The 27155-nt window shown below is 37.3% G+C and overlaps 1 protein-coding gene across 1 annotated transcript in view; it reads left to right on the top strand.

Moving 5' to 3' along the window:
• The first annotated feature begins 279 nt into the window (after positions 1–279).
• The window catches only part of LOC115414140 (protein kinase C-binding protein NELL1-like), an 806279-nt gene continuing 779403 nt past the window's right edge, over positions 280–27155 (top strand). The window contains exons 1-2 of the mRNA XM_030127358.1: positions 280–487; positions 1026–1154. Of these exons, the coding sequence (XP_029983218.1) occupies positions 439–487; positions 1026–1154 (178 nt within the window). The 5' untranslated portion in view covers positions 280–438. The remainder of the gene's footprint in view (positions 488–1025; positions 1155–27155) is intronic.

The raw sequence follows: 27155 nt of genomic DNA, 5'->3' as shown, positions 1-27155 counted from the left end.
AACTGTCTGTTACCGAGAATTCCCACATCCACCACTAACCGACTTTTCTTTGAGAATCCTTTTTTCTCACCTCCTAACTTGGTACTTTGACTGTTCTGATCAGGGGGTTCTGTCCATTTCTGCTCCTGGATATTAATATTTTTTCCTCCGTTTGCAGAAAAACCGGGACCTATCCAAAAAAACCACGCGCATCTGTGAGCGTCGACGCCCGGACGGTGTGTTCGGACGCATCCAAACCGTCTGAACCGGGCTGGTTTTGCAGAAGGGAACCCCCCCCCTGCTCCTCCGTGGTGGTGTGTTCCTCCGTTCCTCCACATCCTGGTGAGGTGAGCTGCGCACAGACAGCACCAGACGGACCAGCGTGGGTTAGTGCGGATACGCGGCAGAGCGCACGGCTTTGGCTCCACTGAGGACTGTACAGCGCAAACTCCAACACAAATGGATATTTACCTGGCTTTCTTATCTCTTTTCTTTTTAACCAAACCAGGTGAGTTGACCACGATAAACACTTCAATCAACATGACATTGTTTTTGAGTGGCGCGAGCTTTTTTTTTATTTTATTTTTTTTTATTTTTAATTTTTAATTTTTTAACGCTTCTTAGTTCGCACCTTGCGCGCACCCATGTCAGGTTTTAGGAAGAATTTCGACTTTTTTTTTCATTCATCTGTAGCATATTTGGGGTCATTTTAACAGAAAAATAAAATGCGGTTATTGTAAAACAGCTGACACTAATTACCTTCAGGTCCTCGCGCGCGGTGTCTGATTAGCTCGCGGAGAACACAGGTGTTGTCCGCGAGCAGACAACGCGCAGTTCAATGGGCAGCATTACATTATCATTGAAATTAAAATTGTCACTTTTTTTTTTTCCCACAATTTCAAGCAGAGGAATGCACATAAACCTTGACTATTTGCAGGATGAGATTTAGATTCAGTTAAAAAAAAAACAAAAAAAAAACCTTGTCAGCTTTAATCCTCTGAGCCTCATCTGCTTCACATCCTCTAACCTTAATTTCTCTTCATCAGCTTTGGCTTTCGGATCAGATCAAGACTACCAGATTGATATCATCAATGAACTTGACCTGGCAAATGCCACCTATGGAATTACCCAAGTGGCGGGGCTTCACAACAGCAGCAAAGCCTTCCTGTTCAGAGGTAACGGCACCGCACGCGCATCGCCGCTCCTCATTAGTCGCGCTTACTCAAGTTCATAAATGTCTTTGTTTCGTTTCATGGCTGCACTGACATACACACACATACTGGTGCGTTCAGCTGGTGTGTGAGCAAAGCGCCACACCTTTTGGTGACACGGTATTAACGGGGCTGGGAAGATGGTGCGCACCGGGAGCCTGTACCCGTAATTACTCCACATTTCATTTGTCCCCAGTAGCAGATGCTCACACTCCTCTGGATACACTTGAGCAGCTCTGACTGTCTGTAGTTCCACTCCTGATGCTGTTTCCACTCCCGTTCACTGCTGCGTAATGTTTAACAGTCGGTGGTTTGTAGACATCAGGTGTGTTGTTGCGTCAGGGAGGATGGAGCTGAAGGACGCACTGCCTGTGGCCCGGAGTAGGAAATAAGAACAAATCTAACAACTGGAAGGTCAAAGAGCCATGTCACTTAAAAAAAAAAAAAAAAAAAAGTGAAGTGTTTTTTTTGTTTTGTTTTTTTTTTTTGTTTTTTTTATAACCCTTTCATGCATGAATTATGAGAACCTTAGTTGTTGTTTTTTTTTTTTTTTAGTGTTTTAACCCTTTCATGCATAGTGGTCACTACAGTGGGCAGCTGTTCTCTTGTATATTCATAGGTTATGTTGTTTTAGTTCCATATCAGACAACACAGCGGACACTTACGCTTCATCCCATACACTGACATTCATACTGTTACTGTAATTTTGCTGTTCTTGATAAACCTGATCTGCAGTAACATGCTTTAAATCAGTTGCTAATTGTTATTAGACTATAATTAACAGTTTTCGTAATCAAATTTTATTTTTTTTTGCATATTCATGAAGTTAATAATAACTAGTATTAGAGTATGTTAAAATGTGAGGAAACACCAGATTATTTGCTTGAAAAATGTTTTTGTTTCATAGTTTTTCTTCTTCCAACTCCTTTTCGAGTGTAGATGAATGATTTTGGAATTATGAATTTGCATGTATTCTGTAAATGCTCGAAATACACAAAAATATTGAATGAATGAATGAACAGTTTTCACACAGTATGTGACGTTCTGATGATGGGTTTTAAATACATGTTTTTCTTTGCCTCAAAAATTAAATGCATGGTGTCCAGTTGAGTGGACGGGTTTGTAACTCCATGAAAAACAGGTTCATAAAAAAAAAAAAAAAAAAAAATCAATTGCATTGCTTTTTTATGCCTAAAGAGGAATAAAAACACTTGTGAAAAAAATCTTGACTAAGGTTTTTATAATTCATGCATGAAAGGGTTAATTTCTCCTTAGGCATGAAAAAAACAATACAATTGAGTTTTTTTTTTTTTTTTTCATGGATTTACAAAAAATGTCTTTGCTACACCATGCATTATGTTCTTGAAGCAAAGACACAAGTATTTAAAACCCAGTATCAGAAAATGATACGAAAACAATGAAATAAAAACATGTTTAATGCTGCTAATCTGATGTTTTCTTACATTTTAACATATTCTAATACTAGTTATTACTCACTTCATGGAGATGCTATGCAAAAAAAAAACAAACCAAAAAACTGTTTAACCCTTTCATGCATAATGGTTACTCCAGTGGACAGTTATTCTACACCTGTTCTCTTGTATACTTTATTTTATGTATATTTTATATGTATATTATATTTTTATATTTTGTTGTTGTAGTTTCATATCAACCAACACTGTGGATGCTTATGCATAATCCCTAACACTGACATTCATACCATTACTGTAACTTGGCTGTTCTTGACAAACTTGATCTGCACTAACACGTTTGAGTGTAAATCAATTAATTGTTAGACTGTAATTAACAGTTGTTGTTTTTTTTAAACAGTTTTTTTTTTTTGCATATTATCTCCATGAAGTGAGTAATAACTAGTATTAGAATATGTTAAAATGTGAGACAACATCAGATTAGCAGCATTAAACATGTCTTTATTTCATTGTTTTCATATCATTTTCTTATATTGGGTTTTAAATACTTGTTTCTTTGCTTGAAGAATATAATGCATGGTGTAGCATGGACATTTTTGTAAATCCTTGAAAAAAAAACACAACTCAATTGTTTTTTTTCATGCCTAAGGAGGAATAAAAACACTCAAAAAAACAACAACAAACAAACCCAAAAAAGTCAACTAAGGTTCTCATAATTCATGCATGAAAGGGTTTTAAAAAAACAAAAAAACAAACTGTTACAGTCTAACAATTAACTGATTTACACTCAAACATGTTAGTGCACATCAGGTTTATCAAGAACAGCAAAGTTACAGTAATGGTAATTGCAGTGTTAGGGATGATGCATAAGTGTCCACAGTGTTGGCTGATATGAAACTAAAACAACAAAATATAAAAATATAATATACATATAAAATATACATTAAAAAAAAGTATACAGGAGAACAGCTGTAGAATAACTGTCCACTGAAGTAACCATTATGCATGAAAGGGTTAATATACTTTATTTTTTTTAACAGATTTTTCATTTTTTAACAGACAGACAGTGAAATAAAAAAGTAAAGACATACGAAACAAGACACGTCAGCAAGCACAGACAGGGCAGTATCAAAACTTAAAATATAATAACAATAAAGAAGTGGGTCAATGAGTCACAATGTTATCCCAGCATGATAAGAGGGTTGAGTTAGTTCGGGTATTGTCCTGTTTCAGTCCAAGTCAGATCATTCAGATACATTCTCATGTTGCATCAGATCATGTCCCGTACACCTACTGACATAATTACATCCATCATTTTCATAAACATTTGTGCACATTTTCCTGGAGTGCATATGTACACATGCTGATAGTAAAACACACAGAAGTTGAGATATATGTGTATTTCTCATGAGAAAAACAAGGTGCTGTCCCATTGGGGCGTCACATCTTCTGGGATAGATGTCCATTTTAGCCAATAATTAGTACATTGGTCCAAATCATGGTTGAAGGAGAAAGTTAGTTTTTCCATATTGTACATTTCTTTAATAATTCCAATTCATTCCTTCTTTGTTGGGGGTTCATTTTCTTGTTATGGCTTTTATTTTTCCAGGCTGCCGTCATTATATTAATCAGGTATTTGTCTCTAGAATTGACTGTGGGTGGTAGATTTCCAAGATAAACTGTGCAGAAATCATGTTTAATCTCAAACCCCATTATTTAAGTGAAGAGCTTTTGTGTTGTTGTTGTGGCTGAAATTATGGAAGGGTACACAGGAAATTTGCCAGAGTAAAATTTACTCAAATTGAAGAAAGTTTTACTCAGATAACATTTGGTCCCTCTCTAAAAACAGTAAAAGTTACTCTTTGGGTAGAGCTCTCCAAACTCAATATAAAGCTAAATTTACTCAATATAGACATAAATTTATTCTTTTTGTGGAAAATACTTTTGACTTTGGAAAAAATGCTCAGTAATTTTTCCTGTGTATGAATGTGGCGTTAAAACAACGTCCAGATATATTGAAGTGAGGATGATTTAGCAGTGTTGGCATATTGGTGGGTTTTCTGCTCTTTATTGTTTGGGTGTGAGGGGAAAACAGGAAAAATGATAAAAGTAATAAGAATAATATTGCTGTTATTTTAATTTGTTGTTTTTTCTCTTCCTCTGGTGAAATGGTCAGTGTTTCAGTGAAGCTGGGATTATTCTTCTTATTATTTTTTTGTTTGTGATTATTTAACCTTTTTTAACCAGGAAATCCCTTGAGATTAAAAGACAAGCACACCATTACAAATATAAATAAATAGTTTTTTCTTTTGTTCAGACAAGGAATAGTTTTTAGTTTTTAGATGTTACCTGCTTGACAGTTTCGACTGTGACTCCAGTCTTCCTCAGAAGCGTCATCCGACGTGTTGCTGACGTGTCGAAACTGTCAAGCAGGTAACATCTAAAAACTAAAAACGATTCCTTGTCTGAACAAAAGAAAAAACTATATTTACATAAACAGAAGACAAAATGAACGTCTTTAGCCACACCATTACAAAGTTACAAATTTTTTTTTTTTTTTTTTTAATAAAACACGTTAAAAACAAAGAACAGACACATACAACAAAATCCATGTTAGGAAAAGCAGTTGCCCTCTTCAGTATCATAGGTTTTTAACTCTGTACTTGCAGCTTACAGTAACGTCAGCAGGTTGAAATGTTGTAATGCATGATGTAGGGAAAAGGATGTGAGATAACATAAGTGTTTACATCTCCCCACTCCTGTTCAGATGTGTATTATTTTAAGGAGCCTTGACTCAGTACATCATGCTTCCTTACGTTTTATTTCTAATGCAAAATCTCTTACTCACCACTGCATTCTCTGGACATCATTAACCATCTGTAGACAAAAACACTGGTTTATGTTCATCTATAAAGCTCTGCCGAGACAAAATTTTTCCAAATAAAAACAGGAAATGCACAGTTATTTTACAACTATGCCAATATGTTACTTTTTTTTTTTTTTTTTTAAACGACGTACAAATTTTAGTAACTAAGATGAGCATTCGAAAAATATCAGTGACTGCAATGAGTCGTTTACATTGCACATGTCAGAACATTAAAGGGGTCATATTTATCTAAACCCACTTTTATTAGTCTTTGGTTCATTTATTTGTGTATTTGGACCCTAATAGTTGAAAAAGTTTGAATTTGAACCCTCCAGGTGCTGCAAAAAATGAATCTTTATATTAATTCCGGCAAAAATCAAGTGAATTTCTACAACCTGTTTCAATTCCTGCTTAATTTGTTATGTTTTATAACTAGTGTGTCGCGACAAAAACACTGGTTTATGTTCATCTATAAAGCTCTGCTGGGTAAACTCCCAAAACACCTCAGTACTCTTCTTTCTGTTAGCTCTACTAGTTTCCATCTATCTTCCTCCAAGTGGTTGCTTTTTGACTGTTCCCCAAGCTCTGACAGACTTTGGAAAAACATTTTCCTATCATGCACCATGGTCGGAGGATAATCTTCCAAAAACTGTAAAACTACAAACATTCATTTCTATTAATGATTTTAAAAGTATTATGGAGAATGAAGTGAAGGAGGAACGTCCCTGTTTTTCTTGATGCCGTTATGGTTGAATAGTTGTTATTGTGTTTTATTGTTTGTTGTGTACACTGTAAGCCATGGACTTTGTATTTACTAAAAGGCTTTAATTACAAATGTACTTAAATGATTTAAGTTTTATTACATTACTATAAAATGTCAAGCATACTCTACTAATTTGTAGACATAGTCGAAAGTATGAAAACGTTTAAGTTGAATGGATTTAAATCTCTAATTTTAGTCATGACCACGCCTTTTTATCTCTGCATTGCATTGTGGGTATTGGGCATGTTGTTGAAAATGTGTTATTTTTCTGTGCAGGGGTTCAGTGGGGTTGTGGTGTTGGTGTTAATTTGGACTTAATGTGTTTATGGTAATGTTTATTGGCCTTTTTATGTTTGTTTTTGTATTTTTGTAGAGCTGCACCATGAGTCAGAGCCATAGGTTGAACAAAAGCTTTCCTGTTCATCTAAGATTGTTCTTGAGTAATATAAATAGTCAAATTTTGCCAAATTAAAAGCACTTTCTGTGCTGGTAAATTGCATTGAGCTAACTTCCTGCCCAACTTTCATCCACACTACAATAGACAAAGTTGTATAATTATGAGGAGCGATTTATATTGCAAAGAATTTTAGTAGAAATCAACTTGAAATTGAGTCCAATTAACTGATATTACGTCTGATAATTATACAAAGCAATTGACATTGCAGCAAATTTTAAGTTAAATTAACTTGGCATTTAGTGTGTTGTACTTAAAATAGCAATTCTATTCAAATCAAGCATTTAAGTTTAATAAACTTCAGTTATCATTACTTAAATGTTTTAAGGCAACTGGTTACCTCATATTTTTTTAAGTAAACTCAACTTATCCAGTCTTACAGTGTATCATGAGATTCCTAATCTCAATGGGACTTCCTGGTTAAATAATGGTTAAATAAATAAATACCACACTACGGTTGTATTATGGACAACTTTTATATAATTTCCTGCTTTTGTTGTGGTTGTTTTCTGTTGATAATTTGCTTTGTTGGTGGTTTTTATGCGTTGGAAATAAAACATTCATTCATTCAAGGGCCAAACCCCAAAGGGAAGCGGTGGAGGTACATGTAGATATGACAGTCCAGGTAATGAAAAGGTCAGTGTGCGCGCATCTGCTCGTACAGTTTACCCGCCTGAGGATGTGGATGTGTTACTGATGTGCACAGCCTCCTCCTACCCAGCCATAAACTTCAAACTGAAGTGAAGTGAAGGAGGAACAAGTGGGATTGAGAGACTTAGATCTGGCTCATTTAGATTTCTTGTTTTTTTTTTTTTTTTTTGGCTTCTAATGTTCCTCACTTGGCCGTGCGTTTGAAGATATTTTAATTTCTGAACATTTGGTTTTTTAATGTCTTTTTAATGGCTCAGCATGCGTTTGGGTCGCGCACAGAATAATTCAGCTGAGGTCACCCTGCCTCGGATCCATAGGAGAGTTTCATCCTCCCATGACGGTGTTAATCCTGCTTTGAGGCTGTTCTTCTACAAACACGTACATTTTTCAGCTCGATATTTAACATTAATGCCTGAAAGCATCAAGGTAACGCATGGATCTGTAGTATCTGTAAGTGTTAAACTCTGTATTAGTTGTGGAATAGTCATATATTCTGTCCAGTTAATCAACATCCTTTATTTTTTTTTTTCAGTTTTTCATGCATGAATTATAAAAACGCTGCGTATTTTTGAAGGCTGTTTGTACTATTCTGATTGCGAGTGACCGATTTTAGTCCATTTTCGCTAAATCCTGTTTGAAATGACCCATTAGATATTGAACAAAAGCTGCTGAAACGCTGTGATCTGTGAGTAGGTGGACTATTCAAGTAATGTGTTGCCATATTCAGACTCAGGATAACTCGGTGCTTGCACTAAGCCAAAATCAGCTGCACACGGGGGGTGGGGGTGTGGGGTTATATGAGGAAGGTGGGGGTGCTTTGTGTGTGGTTTTATTTTCTAGAGTGGTGTCACTGGCGGAGTCTGAATGAAAGCAGGGCAGCTTGGCGAACTCTGTCGATGCAAAGCTGTCCAAGATGCAGGGCTGGAGGCCAGACGGTATACAAAACCTCTTTTTTTTAATACTTTACACCAGTGGTTCTCAATCTTTTTCTGTCTGGACGAAAAATCTCCAGGCCCCCCTCAACTTTGACAACATTGTAACAGTGGTGCAATTATAACTTTTATTGGAAGAAACATCAATATCCTAACAATACTTTTTGCTTTTCCTTGAATAATTTCTTGTGCAATTTAAGAATAACTTAGATTTTTGCTTGAGCAATGCAAATAAACTCAACCAGACTGCCCCCTGAGACAATATTTTTCCCAAATAAAAATAGGAAATGCGCAAATATCTCACAACTAAGACAATATAGTTACTTTTTTTAGAACAATGAACAAATTTTGGTAACAAAGATGAACATTTGAACAATATCAGTGACTGCAAATAAGCCGTTTACATTGCACATCTCAGACATCTTGGCTAAACCCATTTCTATTAGTCTTTAGTTCATTTATTTGTGTATTTGGACCCTAATAGTTCATAAACTTTGAATTTGAACCCTCCAGGTGGTGCAAAAATGAATCATTATATTATGTCCGGCAAAAATTGAGTGGATTTCTACAACCCGTTTTAATTCCTGCTTAATTTGTTACGTTTTTTTAACTAGTTACGTCACAACATGTGCACATGTAAGGTCAAGACGTCCACGAACAATATGTCCAAACTTCAAGCCAGTTACCTAAAATGCTCAGTTGTTGGTTGTATTAACGAACACAAGTGACTGAATGAGACAGAACAGCACAGTCAACAACCTGGAGGGGGCGGGGCCTGAAGTGGCTCATTTGGATTTAAAGGGCCAGCGCTCAAAACAATCTTTCTGGTGTCATTATGCAGAAATAGGGTTGAAGATGGACCTGTGGAGTTGAATTAATGAAGAATTCAGACCCAAGCAGAGCATTTACAGTTTATATAGACCACAGGGAAATGTTTGAAAATGCATATTTCTGTTTAAAAAAAAAAGCAAATTATCACTCCTTTAAAGTGTAAACTTTACAAACTGTGCAAAAACAGAAACATGTCACATTTTTCTTTTCCAGTCCTTGTCCATTCTCCAAACCTAAACTCTTTGTCTAGTCTAGTGACAGATCACCACGGCAGTAGATTTGTTTGTTGTATATCCCTAAAGAGAGTCCTGGGTGCTCCAACACTAAAACATTAGTTTCACCTTCTACATGTTTTAACCGGAAGAAGAAAAATGAAACACCCAGGAGTGATCCCATGCCCCCCCCCCCCCCCCAGCAAGCCTTCGCTTCTCCCTTAGGGGGCCTGTGCCACAGTTTGAGAACTATTACTACTTTTGGACAAACTACGCTTTCTGTCACTGGGACTAAATGTTGGAACAGTTTACCTCAACATAAGAGACACAATCATATGCCTCCTTCAAATCACAACTTAAACAGTGGATGAAGGAAAACCAAGCCTGTGACCATCAGTAGATTGTCCTCACTGTGTTGTTTTGTGTGTTTTATGATGTGTTGACTTTTGTCAGTTGTCTGTCTTGTCACCTGCCTAGGGGACTACAGATGGGAATTGGTGCTGTTGTTACAGTCTGGCATATTTACAGCTGCAGTTGTAGATGTTCATTAACCCTGAGGGGTCCACGGTCACAGGCTCGGGACTGAATCACATGACATTTTCAACATGTCGTAGCCTCAGCATTTGGTCACGTAGACCACTGGGGATAATTGCATTCGAAAGTGCGGACTTGAAACACTCTCCAACTTTTTATTTGATGTTGATAGAGCAAATATAACTGGAGATATGATGTTTTGAAACCGGAGCAAACGAGCTATATAGTGTTACTATAGCGATTATAAAGCAAGCGTTATATTTCTGACCATATCTTTGTTTTTTTTTGTCCTTTTTCAAAACGGAAAAAACTGGCCAAATCTGTGGATTCTAATCCACAGACTGCATTAGCATAGCAGATAAGAGTGAAGACAACCCCCACCTGAACCAGATGCGGAAACCGTGAGGACTGGGGGGGGGGGGGGGGGGGGGGGTACTGGAGAAAACACCTATGTAAAGATATGCTTTTATGTCAAATGTTTTAGTATAGTGTTAATTTATTACAATTTTGATTTTATATACCTAATATTTGGAACCAATATTCACTTTTAAAGTCTTTCCAAAGGTTTGTTAAGCCTCTTTGTGTTATTTATGCAATAAATTATACATATTTTTCAAATCTGATTTTATATTTTTTTTGTGTGTTTTTTGGCCTGTTATGTTGATATAGTAGGTTAAAGTGAAAAAAAATTGTTGAATAAGTTGTACTGGAAAAAAAAGATACCAAACATGGGTATAATAAACATTTCTTTATATAGTATATAAAGACAAAATCAAAAGTACTCAAAAACAGCCAAAATAGATTCAGACCCCTTAGGGTTAATATGCACTGTCCTAAATAAATAAATAAATAAATAAACACTGCTTTACACAAACTTGCAGCTTCAGTTTCCCTTCGGTGTCCGTGCAGAATTGTCCACTGTGGAGGTGATGCATCCAGATACTGTGGGAACTGGACCTCCACGTGTTGGAGAGGATGTTTCTGTATTTCTGTTATGACCTATTTAACATTTTGGCCAACCTCACACTCCTCTCCTGGGCTCATAGGCATTGCAGCTGCTTTTAAAATATGAAGTCGGTGCCTCTAATGGGTTGGTGCTACAAACAGTCCATGATTAACCATGTAGTAGAAGCTGTGCAGCAGTCGCAGTGGCTGATTGGGTCAGTGATTATTCAAGATGATTTATGTGTGCTGTAGGCAATCATGTTGTGCACTGCGCTCAATATCATATTTCATCAGTTTCTGTGCATAAATTGTGGGCGAGCATATTGTAATGTTGGTGAAATGGCTGGGGGAAGAAAGGGCAGTGTGTCGTGCCAATTAGTGTTGATGGCGCTGAGAGGAAGAACGTTGGCAGGGGTTTTTGGCTGGACACCGAAGCCCAGGCTTTCCATTCTCCAGCCTCCACTTCAACGTCAATTCATAAACAACAGATGGTTCCGTTAGAAAAAAGACTTTAGGGTCTCTGCCTTTCATGTAAAGAAATCCTCATCCAACCCTCTCGGAATATTTGAGGTGAAGAAAAATGCCGAAACACCCCCCATTGAGAGGTGATTATACCGACAAAGCTCAGCTACCAGCCGGAGGTAATCACGTGTTTGTCGCAGTTTGTACTTTCCTGTATCGACACGATTGTTTGGTCTGTGCAAACTGTTGAGTAAAGTTAGTTTGTCCAGACTGGAGCTGACCCACTTTCTCATCCTACATTAGAGCCCAGATTGTCAGCCTCATTACTCAGACCCCCCTCCGCTTCGACCGTTCTGTGGACTTAGAGTTCTTCTCATGTTGATTATCAGTTTGTATTCTGGATTATTCCCTCGTGGCGGCTCCGTTGGTTTTAGTCCAGACTGAAAAATCTCAGGGAACGGAAGCTGGTCCTGCATCAGACCGCCGAGGGACCGTTTTTGTCTACAGTATAAAACATGACCGGACTCGGATCTCAGGATGGTCAGAAGGTGCTCGGCTGTACTGCAGTGGTCGTGAAGGCTTCAGATCTGTACTTCAGCAAAGACGTGTTGTGGAAGGAAAGTTAGTGTATTTTTAGAATGTAAGCCCCATTTTATGTATTTGGCTGAAGCTGTTCAATCTGAGCAGACTCTTATATCTGTCGTGTTTAACGGTTTTCTTCCAGTGTTTTATGACTTTGTAACCTAAGTGATGTTTGTTATATTAGTTGTTTGTCCAGGACAACACATGGAAATTAGCTTCTCTGCTAACTCTGGTGCAGGCATCTTGTTCTTTGTAACTAATGCCAATACACACTATCCTGTAACTAAATAAATAAATACAAATACAAACTTTTTATGGCCGCAGGTGGGAGACATCTGTGGTCTCTTTGACGTTCTTCCACAACTGTACTCTGAAAGTTGAATTTATGTCTGTACTCCTGTCTATGTAGCAGAGGTTCATCGAGTAACAGTCACACAGTTGGAGATCGGGCAGAATTTGAGCTGCATAAAGTGTTTATTCATACACAAAAGAAAGACTGAGTTGAAATCTGCAGAAACAAGTGACGTTTTTGCTCTGGGAGACCACTTAGCTATAAACCACACCCCTTTTCCTTTATCTTATTTTAAACATTATTCTAGTCGTGTCAGAAGCCCCCCTTCTTGGCTTGGTCCCAGATAGGGTAAGTTTTTACTGGAGTCTGGATTGGACAGCATATGCAAGTATTTCCCAGTTTTAGTTTATCATATATAAATATGGAACTTTTTTCCCAGAATATATAAATTATTTCCCAAAATGTCCAAAATTTCGACAGGTGTTCTTTTTTGTTCACGTTTCCTAAACTTTCCATGGACTTGCCACGTTTTGAAATCTTTCCATGGGTGCACGTGTCCTTTTTTGTAGTGGTTCTCCCTGGGGGAAAAAAAGTGAAAATGAAAAATGAAACTTAAGACACTTATGAGACTGGGGTTTCTCTCTCTCTCTAAGGTACAGCTGCAGGAGCCAATGCCGGCATGGATTGCCCAGGCATGGCGGCATACCCGTGGCTTGTCTCTGGCAGTGGTCGCAGGAAGATACCATTCTTACTGCGTTTGAGACGGGAGGGAGACCAAAAATAAATAGGCGGTCAATAGTAAAATGACACATCGACTAAAAAAACTGCCGTTGACTACTTTTCATGGTCGACTAATCGTGGCAGCACTAATTTCAACACTATCACATCTTTTGTTTGGCCTTTTAGATCCGGCTGATCTGATTGTTTTTGAGGCTTAAATGAGAATGATCATTTAAAATGTGCAGATATTTGTACTTCAGACTAGAGCTGCACAATATATCGTTTGAGCATCTACATCACGATGTATGTGTGCGCAATAGTCACATCACAGGTCCTGCAATGTCTCCTCAACGTGTTCTCATCTAATTTCAGGGGTATCTGACACACACTGCACGCAGCGATCCACCAATCACAATCGTTCTTAATCAGTTTGGAGTAAGTCACTGCTAACACCATTGAAAAATGAGCAACGAACAAGAGAAAATCACTGTAAATGAAGACTTGGTGCCAAAAAGAAAAGCAACTTCAGTTATCTAGAATTATTTCAGCTGCAGAAACGATGATAGTGAAACACGTGTTCTGTGTCAACAGTGTCTTGCACCTGTTGCCACAACAAGAGGAATCACAACTAATTAGTTTGACCATTTATGACCAAACAGATATTATATCCTCCCGAGTATTGTTTCATATCGCAATATATATCGCAGGGTTAAAAAAAAAATCGCAATGTCACTTTTTTCCAATATCGTGCAGCCCTACTTGGACTGAATTTACTGAAAAACAGATGAATACATTTCTACCAAGCTTCTTTTTGTCCTGGAAAACATCCTGAGTTTTGTTGGCATTAAAGTTCCAGTGACTATCTGCTTTTAATCTGTGTTCAATCAATGCTTAACATGAACAGGCTGTTGGGGAGTTGATCTGATCATTATAGATTCCTCTGTCCTTCAGCGATTCTTGCTAAAATCATTAATGTTAAACGGTAGCAAGAAACGCAGCCTTGATCCTGATATCCCTGCGATCTATACACAACCCCTCTTATCAACCTTTTAGACCAATTATCCTTAACGTATAACATCTCTGTGGACTGGATTTAGCACCGAAAAGGTTCTTAATTAACATTGAATCGACTGTTTGGTCGATAGCAGTCAAAACTTTTTTCTCCAGCCTCATTTGAAGCCAAAACCCCACAGGATCATGTTATGGCCGTCTAATAAAGGACTACAGGCAAAGCTCAGTGCAGCCCGCCTTTTATTTGCTTTTAAGGCTTTAATTTAAGGCTGCACTTATTTACCCAGATGACAACTCACCAACTACAGCGTGTAAAGTGTGGAAAAACGTATCGGATGTGGAATTCTTTGATGTTTGACAACACTACTGGGAAAAAGTAGGAATGTGCACAATTTTCTCCACACAGCAGTGAATTATAAATATTAAAACAAGTTAGATGTCAAAAAAATCAGCTTTAATTACTATTACAATTAACCTATCTGTAAATGTGCTTTATAAATACATTTACATTTTGCTTTTGCATCCTGTAATTAGTGGATCAGGATACATGTAGAGGCCAAAGGATGTGCATATATGTCCTTCTGAACAGTTTATTTTTATAGTATTTATGTCGAAACATTGCTTTTCTGTGCAGTTCTTTCACATGCAGTTATTATATAAACTATTGTGAATGGAAACGTGCAAATACATGAGTTTTATTCACCCTAAAATAGCTTTTTTAGATGCACTTATGTGTTTCTATCAGGAGGTTTATGTGTCAGTTATGCATTTATATTTTTGGCCAAATTGTGTGTAACTTTACTCTCTTAATACTGCTGCTTCATTTTTCCTTATTGGTTATGACCTAAAAAAAATACAACATAGGTAATTATGCTATGAGGCCAATGATATGTAGAATTTGAACGTGTAAGCTGAATAAAATCAGTCTAGATTTAATGGACTATATTAAATTGCTATTTATATTATTTAGTTTTTGTGATTTTTCTGCATTGTGAGAGTGTGGTACAGTGCCACTGAGTAATTGAATTTCCTTGGGGGTTATAAATTATCTATCTAGTCTGATGGGTTAAAATGTACTAATATCTGTAAAATCATCACTTCCTGTTTTAAATTACCCTAAAACTCTGATTATTCTTATCCTTCCATTTTAGGGCGGCGGTAGAAGATGATTTCCTTCCAAACTCTGCAGGACAATAAGGAATCCTGTTATTATTAGGGATGGGAATTGATAAGAATTTAACGATTCCGATTCCATTATTGGTTTTGCTTATCGAGCCGATTATCTTATCGATTCTCATTGGGTGAGGGGGTAAAAGAGTACAAATGGGTTCGTTAACTGTCTTTTATATTTCCATCTCTGCACAGAAAATGTAACATATACAGTATGCACAAATGCTAATAACAGATGATGCTGGGCCCGGTTTGAGGGGAGGAGGGGGTCACACCATACGACCATACAAAGTGAAAGTGAAACTTAAGATGCTTTTCTGATTCCTCTTTGTCTCCTGCTGTTGTGCACCTCATTTTCCTATTTAATTTTCATTTGAGGGGGCAGGACATTTCTTGCCCCCCCCCCCCCCCAGAACTGGGCCCGGATGACGCCCTGGTGTTTGCTCACAAGTGTCACTAAGCAGCGCATCAAACACGCGACATTCCTGCAAATGCATTGCTCCTGTGTGGACAAATGTTTGAGCATATTTCCCCCTTTGAAGAAATGGAAGCTTTGCAAGTGTTCCAAGTGGCCCTGGTGTCATCTTTTTACGTGAAATATAGTCATACTTTGGAACGTTTCTGCCTTGACACCATGTTAGCTATGTTCTAAACCAGAACAATGCAGCGTACATGTGACGTCATCACGCATGTGCAACGAAGGCGGAATCGTTAAGCAGGCAGGCAAACAGTTCCAAGGATTTGAACTACTATCACTAGTCATTATGGTTCAATATGTTTACAAGTGTCATATGGAGGCTTCACTTCCTGTAGGCAGCGTTGGGGTTTCATACTTTTGGATAGTTAGAGGTTAGCGTTATCTCCTGAGAGAAACATTAGGGTCTGGTAACTCCATTGGTAACAGAGTAGATCATATAAAAGGGCTCCTATCTGCCAGACTGTGGTAGACTCAGCATGATATTTATTACTGATGACCATGAAAAGATGAGAAACTGCATTTTACACCAGTTCTTTACATGTACTGATGGGTTCGTGGATCAATAGGTATTAAATATTTTACATCAGGGGCTGGCCAAGAGAAGGTTAACATCTAGATCAAAAAATAAGTTTAAAATCACCTTTTGAAGACTTATATGTTTTGAAAGTTCATTACTTCTAGTGTGCAGCACAAGTTTTATTTTTTAGAGAAATGTTTTAAAAATACTTAGATGGTGTTATATTCAGCATAAATTTGTGTTTGTATTCTTTGTCCGTCAGTCAGATTCAAAGCATAACTGTGATTCTCTTCTATTGGACCGGTATTATACATTTTAAGGTCCATTTAAAAACCTTTGGCTACTCTTTTTACAGTGAATAAAAATGTCTATTAAACTGAGATAAATACAGGGTGACAAAAAACGGGAACTTTTTAACAATCCAATAAAACCAAGTGATGGAAGAAAAATATTTTATTCATAGTAATTGAAACCTTAAAACATGCCGTTTAAGAAACAATGATGGAATTTTCATTTTTAAAAAATGACTTCCTGTAGATGGCGTCCTCCTGTACGAATGCATTCTTGAAATCTGCTGTTGAGATTCCTCATTGACCGTTGCAACATCTCAGCTGGGATACTGTGAATTTCATCCTGAATTCTCTGTTTTAACTCATCCACAGTTCTTGGTCGAGTCGTGTACACTTTACTCTTGAGATAGCCCCACAAGAAAAAATCACAAACGGACAAATATGGCGATCTAGGGGGCCAGGGAACGTTACCGAATCTTGAGATCACACGGTTACCGAACAATTCTCGCACACCCGTCAATGGTTACTAAAATGGGGGTGTGTTTACTTGCTCAAGGTCACTGTCTCGCAGTGCTGCCACTTGCTCATGTCTGCCAATATGCACTTCAAAAATTCCCGTTTTTTTGGGAACCATTGGCGGCTGTGCGAGAATTGTTTGGTAACCGTGTGATCTCAAGATTCGGTAACGTTCCCTGGCCCCCTAGATCACCAGATTTGTCCGTTTGTGATTTTTTCTTGTGGGGCTATCTCAAGAGTAAAGTGTACACGACTCGACCAAGAACTCTGGATGAGTTAAAACAGAGAATTCAGGATGAAATTCACAGTATCCCAGCTGAGATGTTGCAGCGGTCAATGAGGAATCTCAACAGCAGATTTCAAGAATGCATTCGTACAGGAGGACGCCATCTACAGGAAGTCATTTTTAAAAAATGAAAATTCCATCATTGTGTCTTAAATGGCACGGTTTAAGGTTTCAATTACTATGAATAAAATATTTTTCTTCCATCACTCTTGGTTTTATTGGATGGTTAAAAAGTTCCCGTTTTTTTGTGTCACCCTGTATTTTAAAATGTATTAAATTAGTTTATTAAGGTATTTGACTTTGTAGATATTATATATGCAATGTACATACTAATAAATATGTCGAATGAACAATTGAAACTTATAATTCTTCTCCCTTTGTCCGTCTGTTACCCAAACACTTGGCAAAACTCTTGCTATTTTATGCTCTTATATACTGAAAAATACAAACTGTTCACTGTTTTGCAAAATAGACACCCTAGAAGAGCAACAGTACAGATTTTACAGTTGTATGAAAACTGGAACTACACTTTAAGGCAGGTTTTATAAAGTGGTCAAAAATAGATGTTAATTTTCTGGCTTAAAAATAGTAAAAACCCCTCGGTAATGGATGGACAGAAAATTAAGGTAAAACATTTTGTTCAATCACACCTCTAAAAGTGCTCTTATTCCCTGTAAAATGAAAATGTACAATTAAAGGGCAAAAAAAAAAGTAATAAGGCTGTCCATGCGCAGTAGATGGGTCTGATCAGGCTGTAACACATGGACACATTTCATGTTCAGCAGTTTGTCATGTAAGCAGAGTAACTTATATGCACATAGTATACATATTTGAGTAAGTATTTATAAGCAGTTTAACATTATGTATAACAAAATTTGGGGAGATGCAATTTTTAGGTGAAAAATTTCAAATTACTGCTCGGTAACACGTGGACTTGAAATGGACATAAATTTTTTTAAGTTTTATGCAAACATTAAAAACATGCAGTTCTCCACAGAAAATGAAATCATGTAGGACAAAACCTTTTAGACATTATGTTCAACTATGCTGCAAAAAAAATTGTGGAGAAAAATATTGAAAAGTCTGTTTTATTGACATGAGAATGTGGTAAAATGTGGACAGGTTGCCATAGTAACATGTGGACGACTCTTTACCATGGTATGCGTCACCCAAAATGTTGACGTATTTTTTAAAATAACAAGCCAAATATAATCACAACGCTTTATTTAATGCATTTAACACTAACACTGTCATTTACAACTTGTGGGGGTCCATACTGATATAGATAAATTATAAATAGAGTAATTTCTCAGTAACAGTTTATAGTAGTAGTCTTTGTAAATGTGACCAGTGTATGAATTCACAAACTTCATCATTCAGAATTTTAATTTCTCAAAGTAGTAGACAGTCTTTTGCATGTTTTTTTTGTTCTTTTAATGCAGGAACTTCTGCCGTGTGTAAGTGGTATTTTAAAAAGGAGAACAGTTCCATTAAATAGAGATCTTTAGCTAAAAAATGAGCCCACTTGATAAATGACGTGTGCAAATTTACTTTTTCATGTTGATGTTCACTTTGGCTCGATCAGACCCAGATGCTTTTTGTCAGTGTTGAATATCTGGTTCTTTATGGGTTAAAAACCTGTTGATATAAAATGGTTGAACTCCAAACATCCCCTTAACATCAGCCTCTATAGTGTTTGCTTTCCAGCTGGTTTTACCTTGAACTCGACATCATACAACAAATGCTCAGTGTCCTCCATCTCTGTACACATATCCCATAATACTTCTGAACATACGACCACTAACTGGGTATGACACCACTTCAGTGTACTGTTGGAGAAGCTGACAAGTATAGTCTTTTACAGGAGTGTAAGAAAATATCAGTTCTGCAATATATCGCAATATTTCACTTCATGATACTGTATTGTTGTTAAAAAGTACTGTATTGATATTTTTAAGTGTTTATTCAAGTGCAGACGTGGCGGAGATTCATTTTTGCTTTTTGTTTTTCTTTTTTGTTTTTCATGCTCTTTTATTTATGTATTCACTGGGTATTTTGCTCTTTTATTTATGTATTCACTGGGTATTTTGCTCTCTTGTTTGTATACTACAGAAGTAGAATTGTGACATTGCAGGTCATACATATAGTTATTTTGAAATTGATAACCGTTATTTCAAACATCCTAAAAGCACTTTTTACTGTCTGAAAGAAGCAAATGTTATTTATTTTTTTATTGAGAATGCACAAAAATAATGTTCTGACATTGGATGATTCAGGGACTGAACACAATGCATTCTTTTTGCAACAGAATACAAATATTTTAACAGGATCTTAAACTGTAATGTCTTTAAAACATTTATTTATTTATTTATTTGTGTGATTTTTTTTTTTTTTTTTGTGGTAAAGCTGCATGTTTAAACTTTATTTACCCAAATGCTGCACTATACGTTTTTCCAGGAAATGATCTTAAACAAAAATAAACAAAACAAAAACTATCGCCTTCTTAACAGTATCGTGACATATTGCGATATATTCTATCAAGATCCTAATATTGTGATTTGTATTGTATCTCCAAATTCTTGCCAATACACACCCCTAGTCTTTTATCAGAGAAATATAGAAATATCTCATTTGTCTCCCATTCATTGGCACAAAGAACAAAACAGCAGAGTTGAACAGAAGCAGTGACAACAGAAAAGGCAGGAAGGAAAATGTAATATTAAACCTGCTAAAAACATCCTCTGGCTTTATTTTGGGTAATTTTCTTCACTAAAGGATGCCTCCAGTCATTTTAACGTGTAACTTTATAAAGAAAGCATCACACTTTGCTTGATCGTCAACACACATCAGTCTAAAAGGACCCTGACAATAGGTGTTAGAAGAAAATATTGGTGCATTTGATCCTTAAATCTTTCTCTTTTCTTATCATACAGGGTGGGGAAGCAAAATTTACAATATTTTGAGGCAGGGATTGAAAGACAGTGTATGACCAATTAGTTTATTGAAAGTCATGAGAATTTATTTGCCACAAGAAAATGTACATAATAGAAAATGTTTTTATTCTATGTGTCCTCCTTCTTTCTCAATAACTGCCTTCACACACTTCCTGAAACTTGCGCAAGTGTTCCTCAAATATTCGGGTGACGACTTCTCCCATTCTTCTTTAATAGTATCTTCCAGACTTTCTCCTAATAGTTTTGCTCATAGTCATTCTCTTCTTTCCATTATAAACAGTCTTTATGGACACTCCAACTATTTTTGAAATCTCCTTCGGTGTGACGAGTGCATTCAGCAAATCACACACTCTTTGACGTTTGCTTTCCTGATTACTCATATGGGCAAAAGTTTCTGTAAAGGTATGGATAATAGTGTTAGGTATGATTATGACATCAATATATGTTTGGTTTCAAAACAATTGACGTAGTGCCCGCTGAGAAAAAACAACTAAATATTCATTGTAAATTTTGCTTCCCCACCCTGTAGGCTGGTGACATAGTGACTTGACATAGTTTTCATATTACACACAAATGCCCGTCTATTGTATATCTGTTGGAACACATTATAGGTATGAATGCACGTATTTCATTTAAATTCATGTTGACTATATTCAACAAACATGAAGTTAAACTGTTAAATTTTGTGTTAAAACAGTGATGCCACTATTATGAGATTTCAAAGTGGAAGTAAAAACCTGCAGAAAGTCTATATTTAAGGAGAAAGTATATTGAATTTGTTCCCTTAAGGTTTGCTCTGGGGCCAGATCAAACGGTGACACATTTCCTGTTCAATAAGCTCTGTTTAAACTGAATAACTTATCTCCATGTTTAATACATGTATGAATAGGTCTCAGTATTGGTTGTTGTACTGTGTGCGGTGATTACTGTGCAAACCAAAAATAAACTATTCATTCATTCATCAGAGTGGAGTTGTGAGTTTTACGGGGTCAGTTTGTTATTAACCTTTAGTTTTAGACGTACAGTTGCCGGATGGTCACACAGCCACATTTAACAACTTGTAAAAGTCTAAAAACTCTTTCAGTGGGTTTCTGATTGTCTTTTTTTCTCCTCCACAACAGTAAACACACAGAGTTCACGGCTGAGGTCTAAAAACCACCGTTTTTCCTGGAAACATCGCTGTGACCTCCTGTTGCGAAGTGTTTTAGAAAACTGTCTGAGCCTTGTGAAAGCTGAAATGGCTGTTTTGGAAAATTGTTGACTCTGAAATCACGTAATCTGAGGTCATTCACAGTTCAAAAACAAGAATGTGTTAGTGCTTGTCGGAAAAACAGGCAGTTGTTGTGTCAGAACTACACCATCCAAATCGGTGAAGTTCTGCGCCTCTTTTTGCGTTTATTGGATTTCAGAGCAAATTGCGCCGAAAATAGGCTGGAGGTTGACATCGGTGTTTGTCTTGGTTGAAAAGACAGCTGTTTGATGCTTTGTCACCGTGCATGTATGTTGTGTTTGGTCTGAGATGGTGTTGAGGAGGAAAAACTTTACCTGAAGGACTGTAAATGTCATTGGATTTTAACACTTTCAGTGCCATGGGCCGATTAAATCGGCTTTACGAAACAACCTGTAAAGTGCCACGGGCCGATCAGATCGGCTTTGGAGAACACGCCACATTTGTGTACAAACAAACCATCCACCCCCATTTCTTTCTCACATTTCGATGACGTTCTTTCTGTGTCCCCCTTTTGAGACCAAGCAGACGGGAATTTGAGGTCACGCGACCGAATAATATTTTTATATCTTTTTAATGTTTCTTATTCTACGGTGTTTCATCAGAGGGAGCCCTCCATGCCGGGGGGCGGCTGTGGACTCCGGGGGCTGTGGCGCCTTATCTCACTGTTGTCCGCTCCTTTCTGGTGGGTGGGGGTCCCAGTTGGCCCTCTCCCACTAGTTGGGATGTGGGGCTGTGTTGCTGGTGCCTGGTCGCCGGGGTCGGCGGCTGCATCCTGGTGCGGATGGCTCCCTGAGACAGCGCCTCCTAAATTGATGTTTTACTTTTACTTGTACATTTTTGTTCTGGTCTACCCGTGCTCAGTCAGTCTTCTTAAGTATGTGTGAGCTTGTGGGTTTGCATGTATATGTGGGTTTGCATGTGTATGTGTGTGTGTGCGGGTGAGTGGGTGGGTGTGGGTGGGGGGCGGTACTGATTTTTAAACTGATATGTAAAGCACTTTGTGCTACAGTTTTTAATGTATGAAAAGTGCTATATAAATAAAGATTATTATTATTATTATTATTATTATAAATTATGCAAATTACGATCAATAATGAATCGGCTGCGTCCGGTGCATTTTGGATCTAATCAGCAATCGGTCGGATGTTACCGAGCGGTTTCCTGCAGGATTCTTCAAATATTATAAAAACGACGCGAAATACTGAAAAACGGCCAAATTCTGTGGCACTTTTAAGGCTTATTAGCCCCTTAACTGTCTGGCACTTAAAGAGTTAATAAATGTGAGAAAACTATAGACAACAGTGGCCAAAACTTTTGGAACTCAAGACTCAAATGATCGGTTTTATGTCTTCATGGGACCTAAAGGAAGAAAAAATACATCTTGTACTGCTGTATTTTTACTGAATTTTCCATCATTCAAAATAATATTGGAGAAAAAACTACCCTGCATATCATGAATTACTTAAAATAAGCAATCGCAGGGTGCTTATGCAGGTCTTGAAAGTCTTAAAAAGTATGGAATTTTGATTCCAGATTTTAAAGTCTGGAATTTTGTGTGAAAGTCTTAATGAAGTATGGAAAAAAGTCTCCCTCATAGGTGAATTTTAGAGTATGCTCAAAGGCACATAATCCTGTGAAATAAGAAATACTTCAGGAAAACATGAAAATCAGGATGATAGGATGTCACTAACTGTCAGTACTGGAATGATTCTAGTGAAAGTTTTGTGTGATATTGATGAACTTTTGTGATTTTCATAGAAAAGAAAACGTTTCTGTCTGTAAAACATAATTTACTGCGCAAATGAACTTTTCTACTACACTCAACAGGTGCAATCTCAACCAAAAAAGTAGGCACGCAAGTATAAAAGTACATAACGTCAAGGTTTTTTGGGGAAAAAATTGCAGTTTTGAAAATCTGGAAAAAGTATGAAATCATTTTTTGGATAAAGACGAAGCGCACTGTGAAGCGCTGTATTTTTACCTAATTTTCCATCATTCAAAATAATATTGGAGAAAAAAAACTACTCTTGACATCATGAATCACTTGTAATAAGCAGTTGGTTAAGTGACAAAAACATCCCCACTAAAAGGACGCTCATTCTTCAAATGATAAAATGAACACAAAACTAATTATATTTTTTCTGCCAAAACTTTCCCTCTGAAAAGTCTGCAAGTTTGCATTGTCTTTCTTGTCTTTTATGTTTTGGTTCTTTACAATTTCCTGTTATTCATTTTTCAATATTTCATCTTTTACGTCATATTCCACTACCTTTTTATAATCTTTTTTGGTCTTTTAAGATGCTTTTATTTTTTATTTTGTCTGTACAATTGAGGCGTTTCCTCTATATTTATAACTGTTACTCCAAATACAAGTATAAACAGTGGATATACTACTACTGCTACTGTTAGTACCAATAATAGAAACCTCTACCAACTATGCAACTATACAGGATGGGGAAGCAAAATTTACAATGAACATTTAGTTGTTTTTTCTCAGCAGGCACTACGTCAGTTGTTTTGAAACCAAACATATATTGATGTCATAATCATACCTAACACTATTATCCATACCTTTTCAGAAACTTTTGCCCATATGAGAAATCAGAAAAGCAAACGTCAAAGAGTGTGTGATTTGCTGAATGCACTCGTCACACCAAAGGAGATTTCAAAAATAGTTGGAGTGTCCATAAAGACTGTTTATAATGGAAAGAAGAGAATGACTATGAGCAAAATTATTACGAGAAAGTCTGGAAGATACTATTAAAGAAGAATGGGAGAAGTTGTCACCCGAATATTTGAGGAACACTTGCGCAAGTTTCAGGAAGCGTGTGAAGGCAGTTATTGAGAAAGAAGGAGGACACATAGAATAAAAACATTTTCTATTATGTCAATTTTCTTGTGGCAAATAAATTCTCATGACTTTCAATAAACTAATTGGTCATACACTGTCTTTCAATCCCTGCCTCAAAATATTGTAAATTTTGCTTCCCCACCCTGTATAATAAAAATGATCACAACTATATGGTGGTGGCTCTTCCTCGGTTCACATTCATTATGGAATATGAGTGGAAGTTATCTGGGTTTGTTGGTACAGGATGCTGCAACACTGTTTACAAAATAGCATCAGGAGAGAAGTTGTGTTCACGAGGAAGCGCCTGGTGAATTAAAATGATTAAATACCTTCAGAAGTCAACGGCAGATAAAGATGTGTTTGTGTGTTTGTTATTGTGGGGCTTTGGAAGCAATGACGCATAGAGTGAAAAGGTAGAGAATGACAATCCTGCCGCTGAATGATGAAAATACTCACCTTTATTCTAGTACAGGGGTGTAAAACGTATGGTCCGTGCGACAAAACTGGCCCCCAAACAGTCCACCCACATTCGCAGTCAAAGGTGTCAGTATTATTAATGTAGTTCAGTGGCCACGTTCAGACTAATATGATCTGAAATAAGTCCAACCAGTAAAATACTATTGTAATAACCTATAAATACTGACAATTCCAAACGCTAAAAATCTTAACGATATGCCTGGTACTAAACTTTTTATGCCTTTATAGAGTCACTGAAATTTGTAACGCAGATGTAAAAAATATGGCAATGTCTACTGCAGGGGTGCCCATCATGCATGTTTTAGTTGTATCCTTCTTGGAACACACCTGATTCAAATGATAAGCCTATCATCAAGCTCTGCAGAAGCCTGATAATGACCGTCAGGTGTGTTGGAAGAGGGAAACATCTAAAACATGCAGGATAGCAGATCTCGAGGACCAGGACTGGGCACCCCTGGTCTACTGCTTCAGCACTGTGGCATGAAATATGGGTCTGTTACCACAGAGCCAATCAAATGTTGGTATTTGTATTAGAGCCATTCAGAGGTACTGTTTCGTGAACTCATTGACCTCATGTTGCCACAGTACTGTGGTGATATATGGCGTATACTAAAGTGCATTCTTTGGTGCATTTTGCTACCACAGTACTGAGGCAATTGATGGAAGAAACAACAAATTAGTCATAGTGTATATAGTATAGAATAGGAGTTAGTGTTGTAAATGCTCTATATGGTGTTCTTTGTTCTGTGCAGTCAGTGAGATTGAGGCTGGAGAAGGTGGGCGGAGCTATGTTAGATGTGGCAGCGTAATGTGTGACTTCTCAGTTCTGTCAGTTCAGTGTATTGAGCGCTGTGGTCTGAATTCTGCACTCTGAACATTGTCCCAGTGGCTGATTTAAATGAATGTCGGAAAATGTTTGAAAATCTGTAGGAAAAAAATGCTGCTTTTAACAGGAATCCAACCTGAGTCTTCCACATTGCAGGCCGAAGTTGAGCTGAATCTCCACTGTCCTTAGCTCTGACGTATTTGTTATCTGATTGCCTTGGTACTTTCTGGGATGTAAAGTTTCGGGATGTAACAAGTTACCGGTCTATACATGATAATAGACAAACTGATATTCCGTACCACAGTACTGTGGCAATAACCACTTCAAAAAATATATTTTTATGCCTGTATATGTTGCTGATTTTAGTTTTTACTTTGCCTATCTATTTTACTTCGGATTTTATTGTAAAGGACTTTGTGAATTCTTTGTGATAAGTGCTATATAAATAATCTTGATGATTATTGTAAGTTGAAGCATAATCTTGTTGAAATTTCAGGCTCATGTTCATGTTGTAAATGTAAATATTGTCATTTAATTTGACTTTATGGACTAAAACAAAGAAAAAGATGTGGAGTATTAGTTGTTGTTATGCTATTATTTCACTGGTCCAGTCTGTTTAAGGTCAAATTGGGCATGATGTAGCCCCTGAAAATTAGTTTAACCCCCGCCCCCGCCCGGTCTCAGACTTCCCGAACACAAACCTAGTGACTAAACAGTTTTAAAACCCATTTAAGTGCAGAGCTTCGGTTTGGGAAACACCGTTATAACTCTCAGCCCTGTAAACCAATAGTACATAAATAATACATAACAGACTAGAAGCACTCGGAGAGCGCAGACCTCCGCCAAGGCTGATCAGTGGCCCCCCCCGTGGGCCCCCCCACCCCCGATCACCACCAAAATTTAATCATTTCTTCCTTATCCCATTTCCAACAAACCCTGAAAATTTCATCCAAATCTGTCCATAACTTTTTGAGTTATGTTGCACACTAACGGACAGACAAACAAATAAACAAACAGACAAACAAACCCTGGCAAAAACATAACCTCCTTGGCGGAGGTAAAGATAAAGTAAAAGAAGACACTGAAACAAACAAATCCACAGCTGAACATCTGCAAACACAGATACCTGCAGATAAAAGCATCTTGTATCAGTTCTGTCGACAATAATGTGAAATAAAAGATTCCGTGAAGCTTTTCCGGCTGCATCATGACGGGACAGACGCTAAATCCACCGCACAGACATTCTCTAATTACCTGCAGCTTTTCCTGTCTGACGACTCTGATCCGACGCCTCACCAGATGCTGACTCACCGCGCCGGCGTTTTAACCAAGATTTGTTTTTACTGCAGTTTTAATCAATTAATTCAAGCCTAATTAGCTTGTAAAGTCTGCATGTAAACAATTCAGCAACAGGTCACTGATTAGTACCAGAGGCGTTCAGACTCCACTGGCTGCCGGCACACGTCTCTGAGCATCTGGTCATGGAACAGTCACCGAGTCAGTACGTCAAAGGCAAATGTGGCGATGGACGAGGGACAAACAGAGTAAGAATCACTTTAGATAAAACGGCTTTTAGTCACTTAAGTCACCATCACTCTTATCCCACCCAGACACGCCCATTTTAACCACCAAAGTGCATAATCTGTGATGTACTGTGGTAATGGCCTTTTTATTTTATTTTTTT

The sequence above is a fragment of the Sphaeramia orbicularis genome, chromosome 3 (genome assembly GCF_902148855.1).
Source record: "Sphaeramia orbicularis chromosome 3, fSphaOr1.1, whole genome shotgun sequence".
In the NCBI taxonomy this organism is placed as follows: Eukaryota; Metazoa; Chordata; class Actinopteri; order Kurtiformes; family Apogonidae; genus Sphaeramia; species Sphaeramia orbicularis.
This window is presented reverse-complemented; position numbering and strand designations above follow the sequence as displayed.